Source organism: Callorhinus ursinus, unplaced genomic scaffold (genome assembly GCF_003265705.2).
Source record: "Callorhinus ursinus isolate GAN/ISIS: 27379988/994484 unplaced genomic scaffold, GSC_fseal_2.0 scaffold20, whole genome shotgun sequence".
NCBI classification, from domain to species: Eukaryota; Metazoa; Chordata; class Mammalia; order Carnivora; family Otariidae; genus Callorhinus; species Callorhinus ursinus.
Window position 1 is genome coordinate 20,663,689 of NW_027397082.1, and position 14,798 is coordinate 20,678,486.

General features: G+C 42.6%; 1 protein-coding gene across 1 annotated transcript in view; it reads left to right on the forward strand.

The window, feature by feature from the left end:
- Positions 1-7,815: 7,815 nt before the first annotated feature.
- The window catches only part of HPSE2 (heparanase 2 (inactive)), a 681,364-nt gene continuing 674,381 nt past the window's right edge, over positions 7,816-14,798 (forward strand). Inside the window, exons 1-2 of the mRNA XM_025880833.1 lie at positions 7,816-8,105; positions 11,073-11,230. Of these exons, the coding sequence (XP_025736618.1) occupies positions 7,816-8,105; positions 11,073-11,230 (448 nt within the window). The remainder of the gene's footprint in view (positions 8,106-11,072; positions 11,231-14,798) is intronic.

Below are 14,798 nucleotides of genomic sequence, written 5' to 3' on the forward strand. Positions count from 1 at the left end.
GTTGCTTGGGTAATTTATGCCCATAGTGGGATTGCTGGATCTTAGGGACTATACTTATGTCATTTCATTAAATATTGCCCGATTACTCTTCAGAATGGCCCAACCCATTTACACTCCCATCAGTGTGCAAGAAGGTTGCATTCTCCCCACACCCACAATTAGTGTTATCCAATATTTACATTTTGCCAATCAGATGGTGTCAAGGGAAAACATTTCTTGAATGAAGGAATTATTAGCTGAAAATCTTTTAAAGCTAGGAGGATATATGGTATTCACCTGCATAATTTTTCCTTCTTTGAGGATGATCTCTCACTATCTGAACTTTCATTGTCTAAACTTAGGAACAGAATAGATTCTGATAATTTTTTTGAGATATCCTTTAGTATTTGAACTCCTGCTCCTCATTACCTGAAACCTGGGAATCAAATAGATGGAAATAACATGGTATTCTTTGCCATCTAAATTTTCTCTCTGTAACTAGAAACCAAATAGAATTGTATAGCAGTGGATCCAGGATATGCTGAGGCTCTACTCCAAAATCAGTTCTCAGAATATATGCGGGTGGGCCAAGGCATAATTTTTTTTAAAGATTTTATTAATTTATTTGAGAGTGAGAGAGCTCGAGCAGGGGGAGGGGCAGAGAGACAAGCAGACTCCCCACTGAGTGTGGAGCTCAATGGGGGCTCCTGTCCAAGGACCCTGAGAAGTCATGACCTGAGCCTAAATCAAGAGTCAGCCGCTTATCTGACTGAGCCACTTCAGTGCCCTGAGGCATAATTATTTTTAAAAAGCTCCTAGGTGATTTTAATGTGCCGCCAGAGCTGAATATCAGTGACCCTCAATTCTCAAATTATTCTTGTTTCTTCCGGAAAGGGAAAAGCATTTAAAAGTATTTAAACACTGTATCATGCTGCCTAGGCTTCAGAAAATCAAAAGAGAAATGTAATATTTAAGTGTCCAGTGGAAATGAAACATACTTTCTAAAAGGCACAGCACATCATTGTCTCTAGGTGACCCAAGGGACTAGAAGAGTTGGAAAATCTGGTGAGAGTTAAGGTTGGTAAGGTTTAGCATAATTGGTTTTGAACCAGGGAAGGACTTGGGTATGCTATTGTGGCAACAGAACTACTCCAAAGAGTTAGAGATCTAGATGTTAATATGGGCAGAGGTAAAATATTCTGTTGTGTGTATAAGTAGTCTATTAGCTGATTTTGATTATTGAGGACTGAACCTGTGGTAAGCTTTCTATTGTCAAGATTTGTTTAACTCTCATTGTGAACTAAACACATTAGGATATTTAAAAAGGTCCAAGTGTGCTATTAGCCTAGGGAACAAAAGAAAATGCAATCATAGTCACTCTGTGGGGGTCAACAAACAACTGTGTTCATGCAAATGTTTTATTAGGGGTTCCATATTTCAATGTAGATACTAAAATAGATATACTGAGATAAATAAATAAGATTTATAAAAGGGCGCCTGGATGGCTCAGTCGGTTGAGTGTCTAACTCTTGGTTTTGGCTTGGGTCTTGGTCTCAGGTTTTGGGGTCGTGGGATCAAGGCTGAGTTGGGCTCCATATTCAGCATGGAGTCTGCTTGTCCCTCTCCCTCTGCTCCTCCCCCAACTTGCATGCACGCTCTCTCTCTCAAATAAATAAATAAATAAATAAAATCTTTTTAAAAAGATTTTTATATTCACCTTCTTAGAGATTATCTTAAGTACTTAGAATTTTCTGACTAGGAAAGTGGTCTAGTTGTTTGAAAGTATGTATAAACAACTTATACTTAATGAAGTTACAGAATATGTGAAAGACAATCTGAATTTTTGTCCTGGGACATTATATGTAAAAAGGTCTCAGGTATTTTCAGTAACAAACATACCAAGAGTATAGTCTGATTATCTGTCAGTAGAACTGGCTTTAGCCTCAGATTCTTTAAGAAACAGCATTTTGAACTTTTTTTTGGCGGGGGAGGGGCAGAGGGAGAGAGAGAGAATCTTAAGCAAGCTTCACACCAGCATGGAGCCCAACGCTGGGCTGGATCTCATGACCCTGAGATCACTACCTGAGCTGAAACCAAGAGTTGGATACTTAACTCACCAAAGCACCCAGGCGCCCCATCATTTTGAACTTTTTGACGCTGTATTTCCTTACCTAAGTAAGGATAAAGCTTTTCCTGTCTATGCTATAAGCATAAAATAGAATGTATACCTGTAAGTTATTATTATACTATTTCAAAATCTTAGGTTCCAGGTGTATAAATTTCTTCCCACCTTACCTATGCAAGTTATGTTTATTTCTCCCATGAAACCCAAGCAGTGAAAATGATAGTTGCATAGTAATTATGTGCCAAGAACTAAAGATGTTACCTTGTTTAATTCTCACATAATTTTCACAGCACATGTGAAGGGAAGTATACTTAAGCCTATTTTGTAGATGGGGAAATTGCAGCTCAGCAAGAATAAATGACTTGTTCAACAAAGGTCACGTGAGCAGATAGTAAATTCTGAACTGGGTTTAGTCAAAGTCTATTGAACTCCAAAGCCCGTGCAATTTGCAATAAAACATGATGCTTTTCAGGACTAATCTGCATGTACAAAAGGCAAAATGGGCTAAGATAGTAAAATGACTCTTCAATGAATGCAACTAATGACATGAATAAATGTAATCTATTTTTCTGTTACTTGGTTTTCCACCTATAGCAGTTTCTCAAATAACTGTCATCCCTACCTCAAACATGCTAAAGGATTTTGAACTGAACTCATTAGAGTTAACTGCATTTATTATGGTTATGATCTTCCCCACATTTTACTGTTCGATGGGAACAATGGGAAAAAAACCCATCCAGCTTGAGTTTTCTTATATAATGAGATAGAACAATCATAGTTAAAATTCCTTTCCCCTTCAACTTTCCATATGGAGAAGGTGTTGCCCTCCCTTGTTCATCTGAGCATGAGAGAGACACAGTCTTTGTTATTCCCCAGCACTGTCCTTTGCCCATTCTTCTGCCCTCTCCTGTCTTAGTGGAAAACTGAAGGAGGCTTGTAAAACTTAACTTTTCTTTCTTTTTCAGATGCTAGTCACAGGCAGAAGAGCCTGCATGGTTTAACTATGTAGTGCATACTTGCTTTATTACTGCATTTATTGACCTTATATTAGAGTTGACCTTTTGTTTCAACTGTATCACTAAATTCTTTTTATATAACTTAAATTCTTGCCCCAGTCATCAATTAAGGGGATGTATTTGTGGCAAGTATGGGAGAGAGGGAATAAGAGATAACAAGAAACCAGTAGCACAATTGTATACTATTTTGGAATTCATAAAGCACTTTTTCCAGACATAACCTTATTTGCTTCTTACTCTAGGATATGAGGTCAGTTTTACAAAGTAGGCAGCTGAGACAACAGTTACAAAGTTTACCCAAGGTCATAAAGCTAGGATCTGGCAAAGTCAGGACTTAAACTCAGGTTTTCCAACTCCTAGTCCAAGGTTTTTTCAACTGTACAATGACAAACTGTTAAAAGGTATGCAATATTTTAGCCACTTACAGTAGAGTGTGTTGGTTAAGAACACAGACATAGGCTTTGGAGTCAGGTAGCCCTAGGTTTCAATCCTTGCTGCCACTTATTAGCAGTGTATCATGAAAAAGTTGCTTAACATCTGAGTCAATTTTCTCATATGTAAACTAGGTATACTAATGAATTATATCTACCTTTCAGACTTATTTGATAAAATTAATAAGATGACATATGTATATTTCTGAGTACCATTATGGGACCACAAGATCTGTAGTCAATGTGGACAAGTCCACAGGCAGTGATGAGACAGCAGGTTGGCTGCTCTAGCTTCATGTTTCCCAGTTCCAGTTATTGTGGCAAGAATTTTTTTCTTGCTATTTCATATCTAGGTATAATTCTTTCAGAAGGGGAAAACAGGTATAGAAATAACTATAGCTCTGAATGTTTAATAGAAAGAGAGGTGGCATATAGAGTCAATGAGTTTGTGACAGGCTAAAAGTGTGAAAAAAGCATAGGAAAAATGGACAGAAATTGCTGTAGTCAAGAAGACCATCATTGGGGCACCTGGGTGGCTCAGTCGGTTAAGCGTCTGCCTTCGGCTCCGGTCATGATCTCAGGGTCCTGGGATTGAGCCCCACATCGGACTCCCTGCTCAGCAGAGAGCCTGCTTCTCCCTCTCCCTCTGCCTCCCACTTTGCCTACTTGCGCCCTCTCTCTCTCTGTCAAATAAATAAATAAAATCTTTATTAAAAAAAAGAAGACCATCATTAAAAAGCATGCACATCTTGCAGCAATACTGTATACTACAAAGTAGAATTTGGCCATAAACACAGGATGTAGCATTAGTCCCAGTCATTAGTACTGGTGCCCATATTGGTAACTGGCATATCTCTACTGGTCTGAGATGAAATGATAAAAATACTATAGTGATTTTTCATGAAGCTAAATTTATTCAGTTTAGACACTTGCTCTTAAAATAAAGTTGCAAATTAAAACAAAACAAAAAAATTAAACACTTGCTCTTTATTTTTGACATACCATTTCAGCTTTTTTTTTCTTTTAGTAAATAATAGTGATAAATAATTGATAAATTTTTAAGGTCCTTACCAGGCAAAATAAGTTGGCAAATATATGTCAGCTCTTCCCCACTAATATTTATTTTGAAATCCCATAGTCTAGAAAAACACTGAATGAGTTAATCTTCAAGATTTCTTACAGGTGTGGGAAACTAGACTCCTAGATATCAAAGGAATTTATCTATGAGGATCATTCAGTAACATCAGGAAGAGCATTTCCAAGGAGATGCATCTAGTTCCCAATAATTCACATTTTATACAAAGGCCCCACTTCTTATCTCCTAGGAAATTACAATTTAAGACAAAACAGAGGTACAGGTCATTGCCACTCAGCACATAGAAACCAGAGTAGAAACTAATCTAATATACAGATTAATAATGAGGGACTCACAGCATATAATATAGGATTAGATAGGAAGAAAGACAAAAGCCAAACTAGACCCAAGGACCAAACAATCAGGTCATCTTGGAGTCAACCAGGGCTATCTGGAACTCCTTAAATGTTACTAAATTGCTTTCTTTGCCTCGATGTCCTGAGGCTGTACATGACTATAGAATTTCAGTGGCTAGACTAAAGAAGATGGTTTTCATCAGAAATTAAAAAAAAAAACCACTGTTTTGTTGGTTTTGATTTTTATACTATATACAGGTTCTGAGGAGAACATTAAATACTGGTTAGAGTAACTAGGACACCAAACAATTATAGAATACTTGGGTCAGTAAGCAAACATCGTGGATAAAATTAATAACTAGGCAGATTCTCATACCCAAGGTCATCCTTAGTCCCAGAGTAGGTATTTTTGAAAGATACATTAATTACAGACATCTAGTCGGTGAGTGATTTATTTCATTTATGTGGTTGTCCTCTGGTCCCAATTAATGTGGCTTCTAAAAGTACATTCACTTGTAAGCCAGGGGGATGTTTAGGCCTTTGGAAAATCTAACTCCTTGTTAAACATATATAATCAGTTTTAATTCTGAATACAGCAAATGAACAAATGGCTTCTGAATTTGTAAGATGAGTATTTCCTGAAGGAGGTGACCAGGAAAATGCTAATAGCTGGGAAAACAAATTACTGAACTGAAACCTAAAACAAAGTTCACTGTGACAAATAAGTCTTATTTTTTTCACATTCTTCTTGAAAGCACTATATGATTTTATTGTATTAGGCATGATTTGATTTACCATTAATTTATTTCATAGACATTTATGGAGTGCCTGCTAAGTGCCTGGGTCTGGAGATACAAAGATAAATAAAAGTCTTTGCTCACCAGGCTGTTACCATCTCAAGGAGGTGCTCAGTGCACATTTTAAAATTACAGTAATTTCTTTGGGAACTTATACCGTACCACACATCCACACACAGAAACACACACATATTTTAAAGGATTTAGGTGTGTGTCAGAAATTTTCAGGAACCGAAAGAAGCAGGCAGGCCTTAAGGGCCAAAGCTCACATCTAATACTTCAGTATATAACATCTTGGTTTTTAAAATCATCTCTAAATAATATGCTTTGGATTTTCCTTCTCTTTTGGCCTCATTTTATGCAGATTCTAGAAGGTCTTAATGGTCGGGTTAATCTAACCTCTGTATTTCTTGGTTGCTTAGTTTGGTAGAAGCTCCTCAGGGAACTTCAGTTGAAGGTCATGCACTCTAGCCCTTTTCAGATTCTTTCATCCTATCTTGAGGGGGAGAGAGGAGAGACAGGTTGCCATTTCAGTGTTTGTGGGCTCTGAGACTGCCATTTGCACATCCACACTTGGGGAAAACCTTTGCTCTGCATTTTGCCTGTTTGATGTCTGGAGGCCCTGGGACACTCATGTATACCCACAACACATAAAATAGTTACCTTCATCTGCCAAGTAGAAGGCCCATTTTGTTCCAGAAAGAAGCTGACAGTAGTGCCACAACTCTGCTGTGAGTACAGCAAACTGGGCCTGACTTCTTTTCCACACTTGGGTTTGGGACCCATGGCTCTGCCTGAGAGGTGGTGTGGGTCTGGGTTGGTGAGTTAGGGTGGGTGGAACTCCACGCGCTCCTGGCTGTTCTTGGGCATCCAGGGACTATGTGCAGGCGGACACTGGCTGTGACTCCTGGCCAAGTCTGAAAACCCAACTGTCTTACTCTGGTCCTTTCTGGCACCATAAAGGCATACTTCCCTGCAGGAGGGATAACCCCATGGTCCATCTCAAGGAGGGGCTGGAAGGGCAAGTCTGGCTGTGCAGCGGAGTGGCCAAGCCATGGCTCAGATGGGCGCAGCGCCGCCCAGACTGTCCAAGCATGGGCCAGATTGCTTTGACTTGGCCTAAGTCAGCGTATATTGAAGTCCCCAAGACACTTTTTCCTTGGCTGCAGGCAGAACGCAGCCACGCGCAGCCTGGGCCCTTTTGCCCCTACCGGCGGATAAGCCCTTTGACCAGGTAACTCTCTATTCCTTCTGGCTACTGTTTTCCCCATTGAGGTCAGAGGATGCTTCTGTGAGGCAGCCCAGCGCGTAGCAGAGGTCCATACTTGTGTCCATGAAGTCTCTATCTGCACTCTGTGCTTTGGCAGGAATCACAGTCGCCGCCGCAGGACCCCCTCTGCAACTTAACCACTCTTGCTCTTGCTCCTTCAACGCAAAGGGAAGGGCCCAGAGCGGAAGAAATGCCTGCCGCTGTCAGGAGAAACAGGCGCACCGCGGGTGCGCACTCTTTACTCCTGCACGCCCAGGGCTGGCGCTGGGGCTTTCGTGTCGGGACTGAAGCTAGAACCGCCCTCCCCAGAGCCTTGCTGGGAGGGAAGTAAAAACAAGACGTCCCGCCCCGTACCCAAAACGTTACAACCATACAATTTCCATCCCTCTCTCTGCTTCCTGACCTTAGAGGGTTAAATCAGGAGGGTACAACGCCACCCCTTCCTCCTACTTCCCGCCTCTCCCCCCTACCCCCTCACCTTTAAAAAGTTAAAAAATGTCTGCAGTCGAAATCTCTTAAAGGGGCGGTGCTGGTGAACGAGTACTCTTGGCACGAGTCGCTGAGAAGGCTGGCTAGGGGCGTGAGTTCGCTCCACCAGCACCAAAACACTGAAAAAAAAAGAGAGAGAGAGTAAGAGAGCGAGAGGGGGGAAAAAAAGGAAAGGAAAAAAAAAGGGGGGGGAGGCAGACAGACACACACTTTAGATAAGGACAATTAGTCACCAGTGAGACCCTGTAGGAAGAGAGGTTTAAATCAGAGGGATTTAATGAGGGTGCTCTGTGCCTTCCCTGAAGCCATGCCCTCCAGCAACTCCCGCCCCCCTGCGTGCCTAGCCCCGGTGGCTTTCTTCTTGGCTCTGTTGCTCCATCTCTCCCTTTCCTCCCAAGTTGGAGACAGGAGACCCTTGCCTGTAGACAGAGCTCCAGGTTTGAAGGAAAAGACTCTGATTCTACTTGATGTGAGCACCAAGAACCCAGTCAGGACAGTCAATGAGAACTTCCTCTCTCTGCAGCTGGATCCGTCCATCATTCATGATGGCTGGCTCGATTTCTTAAGGTAAGGCAGGGGCTTCCATGGATCATTTTTTTTTTAAAGTAACAACCCCCACCCCTTCCTAGCCCCCATTCCAAAGGGGGAAGAAGAAGAAGAAAATAAGCCAAGCGGATCTCACAAAGAGAAGAAAAGAGGTTTTCCTCCTCCTGGAATATTTGCTGTGAGGCTTTAACTGCTGATTGAGAAAAGCAATGTTTTCTATTAAGATGCACATGTTTGCAATGCAGAAGGCATTTCAGAAACTTATCACTTATGACTGAAAAAATGTTGTGCTTACATATATCCACAATTAGCCTCCCCGTCTCCTTCTGAAAAAGAAACAAGAGGTTCAGGGCAGTTACAAAAGCGAAGAAAAGGTCTCGAGCAACAAAGACCCGAGAGGAATGGGTGTGTGTGAGAGAGAGTGTGTGTGCCTGTGTGTGTGTGTGTGTGTGTTCAAGCGGGGATCGCACGAAAGTGGAATTTTCCACGGAAAGAGCGACTTGTCAGTTCTCTCCCACTCAAAGAAAACGAATTTAAGCAGACTTGAGCGGTGGGCAAGTTGGATCGGATTTTTGAAGTTTTCTTTTACATCCTCCGTTGTCCTTTACAGACTTCAGGACTTTGTAAGACGTTTTTTAATAGACCGAATGGCCCCCCAGTCCCTCCTCCTTAAGTCTCCTGCGGTAACTTCATAGTTTAGTTTTTCTTTAAAGAAAAAAAAAATTCTCGCTCCAGTCATAGGGTATATAAGGAGAGCGGAAAGGGTCCTAGAAATACTCCGGGGATGTTACGGAGGTCTGAACTCGGCACCAGCGGATTACCAAACCGGGTGGTTTGTGATCATGGACTCGCCCCTTACTCAACGGCTTGGGATCTAATTGGGCTTACTCTTTCTCTGAGTCGTTACTGTTTAGCAGTTAGGCAACTAAGATCCCTTCCCATCAGGAACAGCGTTGTAGTGTAAAAAAAATAAATCGTCTGCAATGTCGAATCCAGTGTTGAGTTATTAAAAATTCCCTCCAAATTGGAGACTCAGCTGTGGGCTCTCCCGAAGAGCCCTGAGCGCTCTCTCAGCCCCACTTTTCTGCCCGGAGGCCGCGTGCGCCGCGCGTCTTTAGTCTTTCGTGAGTATCTTTCACTGCTTGTGAAATCCATTTTGCTGCCGGCATGCTCCCGCCCCTCCGCGCTGTGGTTCTGCCCGGGCCTCAGAGGGGTCGGCGGACGCGGCAGGTAGCCGGAGGCGCCACATGGAGCGCTCCTTCCACGTGGAGCCAGCTTTGCGGGAGGACTGAGCGGCTGGTGTTGCTGCTGCCGCCGCTGAGGCCGTTTCGGTTCCTGGCGGTGCCTCCACTGGGAAGGCGGGAAGAACTACGCGCGGCCCGGCTTCCTCCTCGGAAGTTCTATCATGAGCAGAGCGCGTCTCTGAACTCGTCCGATGGTTAGGGGCGACGGGGGTTTTCCAAAATACATGCCCCACTTGCATAGCACTACTCCAGCTGCGTGGACTCCTTCGGGCTTATTTTTCCTTCCTTCCCTTTTAAACCGTCTTGTTAAACATGCATGTTGCAGAAAAGATTCTGGAAGGCGGCTTTTCGGGGAAGAAGCCGTGGCGGGGCGCATTTGCATTGGCTGTACCGGCTTCTGGATGGGCGGCTGTTGGAAATGCCTTTTCTGCCGGGCGGTACTGGCGCAGATGTCTCCTTTGCCCGCTGCGGGGCCACGCGATGCCCTGACTGTGCCCGCCCTAGAACGCAGTCCTGGAGTCCTCTGCCAAAGACATTCTCGGCCACCGGACTTTTCAGGGCGGCTACCACTTTTGTCAACAACTCCCCGAAACTGGAGTCCCCGGCTTTTTGATTTCATATCCACCTCCTTTATGATTCTGTGTGTTTTCTACATTTGGATTTGGCTTTTCAGAACCTGAACCAGCAAAGCGTTAAAAATAACTTACAGATCCAGAATTCAACAGTTGATCGTCTCAGTACTAAGAGCATCTGCACTGCTCCTTCTTTAACCCTCCCTGAAGTAGCTTTTGGCTTTAAAAACTATTTATGGAAATCCTGAACCTAAATAAACGTAAATGCCGTTCTGGTGTTCCTCGAGTCTCCTCCGAGGAGCAGGTTCCACATTTCGGCAAACTTCACTTTTCCCAGAGCTTGCTTCCAAAGGGCCCCACGTAAGAAGGAAAAAGATGAAGCTGAACTCAGAGAGTAGAGAGGAGGATGTTACCTATCCTGAGATCAGGCTGAATTATTTAAGGGAGCAAAGAGACATTGCTTTTACCGTGCAAGGCAAGGATGGGGAGAGTTCTCAGAAAAGCAAGGATTTACCCCGGGGAATCTCTTGTCCAGGGTTTGGGAGATGGATGCGGTTGTTACAAGATAGTGTTGAAGGAAAATCAACTTCAGCATTAAGAGAAAAAAGAAGAAGAAGAAGAAGAAATAGAAGAAAAACTCGACTTCAGGTACCTGGTCTGAGAGAAAGGCAGGTTTCACCTTATCCACAGAGGTTGCGGTGCCCCTGGGGCGGAGGAAGCAGATCTCGGCTTTCAGCCTAGAAGTTTGGCAAAAGTCGGAGCCCGGCAGTCCGCGCGCTGCGCGTCTCCGCCAGGAGCGCTTTCCCGGCAGTGGCAGAAGCTGGGCAATTGCGCCTTAGCCCCGTATTCTCAGCAGAAGTACCCCCCCTCCCCGCCGCTCCCCACACGCACTGTGTTAACAAACAGACTAACCGTTTGGAAAGAAGTACCTTTGGCGAGCAGAGTCGGGTTGTCTGAGGGAGGGGGCCGCGGCCGGCTGGGCGCAGGAGGCGTAGCCCCGGGAACCAGGCGCACGCGAGATGCCGGGGCCCGCGCGGATGGCGGACTGGAGCGGACACAGTCCATAGCCTCCGCCAGGTCACTCGCGGAGAGTGGGAAGAGGGCCTTGGTCGGTGTCCCACGCCCTCTCGCCTTCCCCCGATCCTTTCCTCTCTCTTTCTCTACCCTTGCAGCTCCAGGCGTCTGGTGACCCTTGCTCGGGGACTTTCGCCCGCCTTTCTGCGCTTCGGGGGCAGACGGACCGACTTCCTGCAGTTCCAGAACCTGAGGAACCCGGCGAAAAGCCGCGGGGGCCCCGGTCCGGATTACTATCTCAAAAACTATGAGGATGGTGAGAAACTTGCTTCCAGTCTAGCGGGGTGAGGGAAGTTTGAGGAATAGGAGCGAGCACTCGCTGTGTGTGTGGGGTGGGGTGGGGGTGGTAGCCGGCTTGGAGGAGAGCCTGGTAGAAGCTCCTCTGAAAAGCTGGTGGCATCGGGCTAGGGGACACCGGAGTATGGGACTCCTGACGTGATTACGCAGAGGGGGGTCACCGGCTTGTCTTGGCCCCGGCTGCCGGCCTTTGGCTGGGCGTCTGAACTCCGAGGCCGAGAACTGGTAGCCAGAACAATTGGCAGGCCAGTCCTGTGGGGGGAGAAGATGTAGTGGGTTTCTTGAGAAAATTCAGACAGGTTCATAGGCCACTAATGGATCGGGGTCACGTTTCATTCCTAAAATTCTAGAAAAAAGTTCCTTTTTGTTTTTCTTATTTTTTGCTTTCCTGAGTTGAGGATATGGGTGATACAGCCTCTTTTGAAACCCACTCTAAAGTTTTCTGGATAATTCCTTTTAGATTGGGCCTTTTTGTTGGGGAAGGTTTGAATATCTGCGCAGTGGGTTCTAATCTTAGAGTCGCATTTTTTTGTTTGTTTTAAAATGGGATTATAAATGCCAGCCTTCTTTCTTGCCAGGATCAAATGAGTTAAGTGTTGGAAGGGTTTTGAAAACTTCAAATCATATTCAAGTGCGAGAGGCCAATCTTTTTAGGTTCGAATAGTCTCATTTTTACTAGGAAAAAATGAAAATGGCATTTAAAATTTTCTTTAGAGGTTGTAGTGTTAATATATATGAATTTTCTTTGTGGGTAGGGGCATATTTCTTTCAAATAGTCAAGATGGGAATTGGTGGGTCCTCAGCTACTGAGACTGTTTAGATTGTATAAAAGTGGCATCGGTGTCCATTCTTGGAAGGTTATCTCTGCCCAGCTGTCCCTTTTCATAAGTGAGCCTCAGTTTTATTTTTAAAGAGCTCAAGGACAGGTTCTTAGAGCTCCCTGGATTTTGTTACATCTTTTCTTTGTAAATCAGCAAAACGAGGAAATGCCGTTGTATGTATATTCTGGGGTTTCACTGAATGGGGATTCTGGAGAGATACTGGGATCTATCTCAAGGGTGGCTGGGGAAAAATTTTTTTTTAAGTGCCAGAGTGGAGAAAGAGAACAAGGCTGAGGCTTCTTGAATTTAAAGCGTGAATGGGATTTACTTTTACAACATTTGCCAAAGTGTATAGGAGTGTAAGGCTACATCTTTTCAAAGGTAAATGTCATTGCCATAAAAATGTGGATTGCAATAGATTTTGCTGTCACTCAGCATAAAATGCTGAAAGGTAAAAGATAATCCTGAACAGCAGCTCTGATGGTAATTTGACCCAGGGCCTTATAGCTCCCAGGGTCACTGTCAGCTCTGTGATCAGACATGAGAATGGAGAATATTAATGGTTTTCCTGATGAAACAGCTCTTCGAATCCATGTCAACTACTACTTTGAAAAAATGTATAAGAACCTCAAGAACCACTGGGGGGAGAGGGAGAAGGACCATTATAAATTATAAGAATTGGCCTTTTTTTCCCAAACTTGTACCTAGCATTGTATTACCAATTCATTGAGAACATGAGATCCGCTTAAAAATGAAGGATACATACAATTTGTTTCCCTTTGTGAAAGGAGAAAGTGGGCATCACCGGGAGAAAGGAAATTGACAGAAGGCTGTGCCCCATAAAACTTCATAGAATTAAAAAAAAATCAGAAATGGAAAAGATCTAAGAGGTCATCTTCAACCCTCCCACCACTTGGGGGGCCAGTACAGGATCATTCCATATGGAATCCTTTTCTTGTTTTGTCCAGCCTGGTATTAAATATCTCTAGGAATGTAGTTTTTACCACACTTGTGGGAGAGAGTTCTGTCCCATAGGTTTTTGCCAGCATATCTATCTTGAATTTTCCTTTTATAAATATTCTCCAAATATTTACGATTATTTATTTTTTGCATTTTTTAGACATCTATCTTCAAAATAATTTCTGTCTTTGGTGTGAGTGACAGCTTCAAAAAAAAAAAGATTTCCTCATAGCTGTTTTTTATCTAGACTACCTGGATTTAATTCTTTTAAAACTTTCTTTAAAGTCTGTGCTTCCAGACACTAATCTGTTTTATTGCTCTTAGCTGAACTCTTTTTGATTTATGTCTCCCTGGTAATAAGATGCTCTGAACTATATCAGTATTTGAGGCCTTAGCAGAGTTAAAGAGAGTAGGAATGCCCTATTTCTGCCCTTTGATGCTCACATATCCTTAAATCACCCATATTGTCTTTGTTGTTGCATGTTGCATTACAGGCAAAAGTATTTTTGGGATAGTCTTAGCAATTTGGAAACATAATACTTCAGTTGTCGCTTTTCATCCAGTGATAATTATCATCATCATCACGAACATCTTGAACATAATTAGGTCTTCTTAGTAAATGGCCCTGTAATAGGCACTTGGGCATAAGCACCTTTATTAAAAACAAGATGTATTGACTTAAACATAATACAGAGCAATAACATACATTTTGAGTAATAAGATGCACCTATTGGCACATTATGAAACTGAATGCTAAAGAAGAGACTATGGAATTTGGACTTAGAAAGCCTGTATTGCAGGCCTCACTCTATCACTTATGATTGTGTGGCCCTGGACTTGCTGCTTCTCTGTAGCATATGCATGATGATAATACCTGCTGTGCATTGCTTCTGTGAGGCTTTTAAGAAGTAATGTGTGTAAAATATTTTGTCAGTTACAAAGCACTATGTAAAGGCTAAGGATCTTACATTTATTAAGAGCAATTTCAGAAAATTTATAACATTTAATATTTTGAAGTGGGATTAAGAAGTGAATAAGATTCAATGAGACAGAAGTTTATACAGAAGAAAGGAGATAGAATTAGGGAATTGTTTGAGAGGATTAAGGGAATGTAGGGAGAATTGTCTTTAAGGAATGGAGGTGGAGAACATAGGTTGGCTTACTTTTTTTGTGGTAATGAGAGAAGAGACTAATCTTTAGTTTTCTTACATGCTAACAGTGACATGAACCAATAGTTCCAGCTTAGGTAAAATATACTTTTATGGTTAATTCATATGCTACTTTGATGTGATTTGTTGTTTCCCCCTGAATGAATAGTGCAATTAACAAGGCATGTGACTTCTATTTTTCACATACTTCTTAAGCTTTAGTTGCAACTGCATTTTCTCTTAACTTTCTAAAGCCACTGCTTATGTATCACTTTGGGAGAGTCTCTGGTAACTTTTTTAATAGAGTTATCTATTCTACTCTATGCTTAGGCAGCTTGAATTTCATACAAACGTGGTGATGATGGAAGAAATAAAAATAGGATTGTTCTTCATACCTTGGAATCTTACTGTTTGCCTTACCTTTTGTACACCATTTATTATGCACGTCAAAAGCCAGCTTGATATTTCTAAAATATCATATTCATTATATCACTCTTTTGCCCAGAAATTTTGATTATTTGATTACTTACAGAAAATGTTCAAGCTCCTCAACTTTGCATTCAAAGCCTTTCACATTCAGTCTCAGCTTACAATTTTG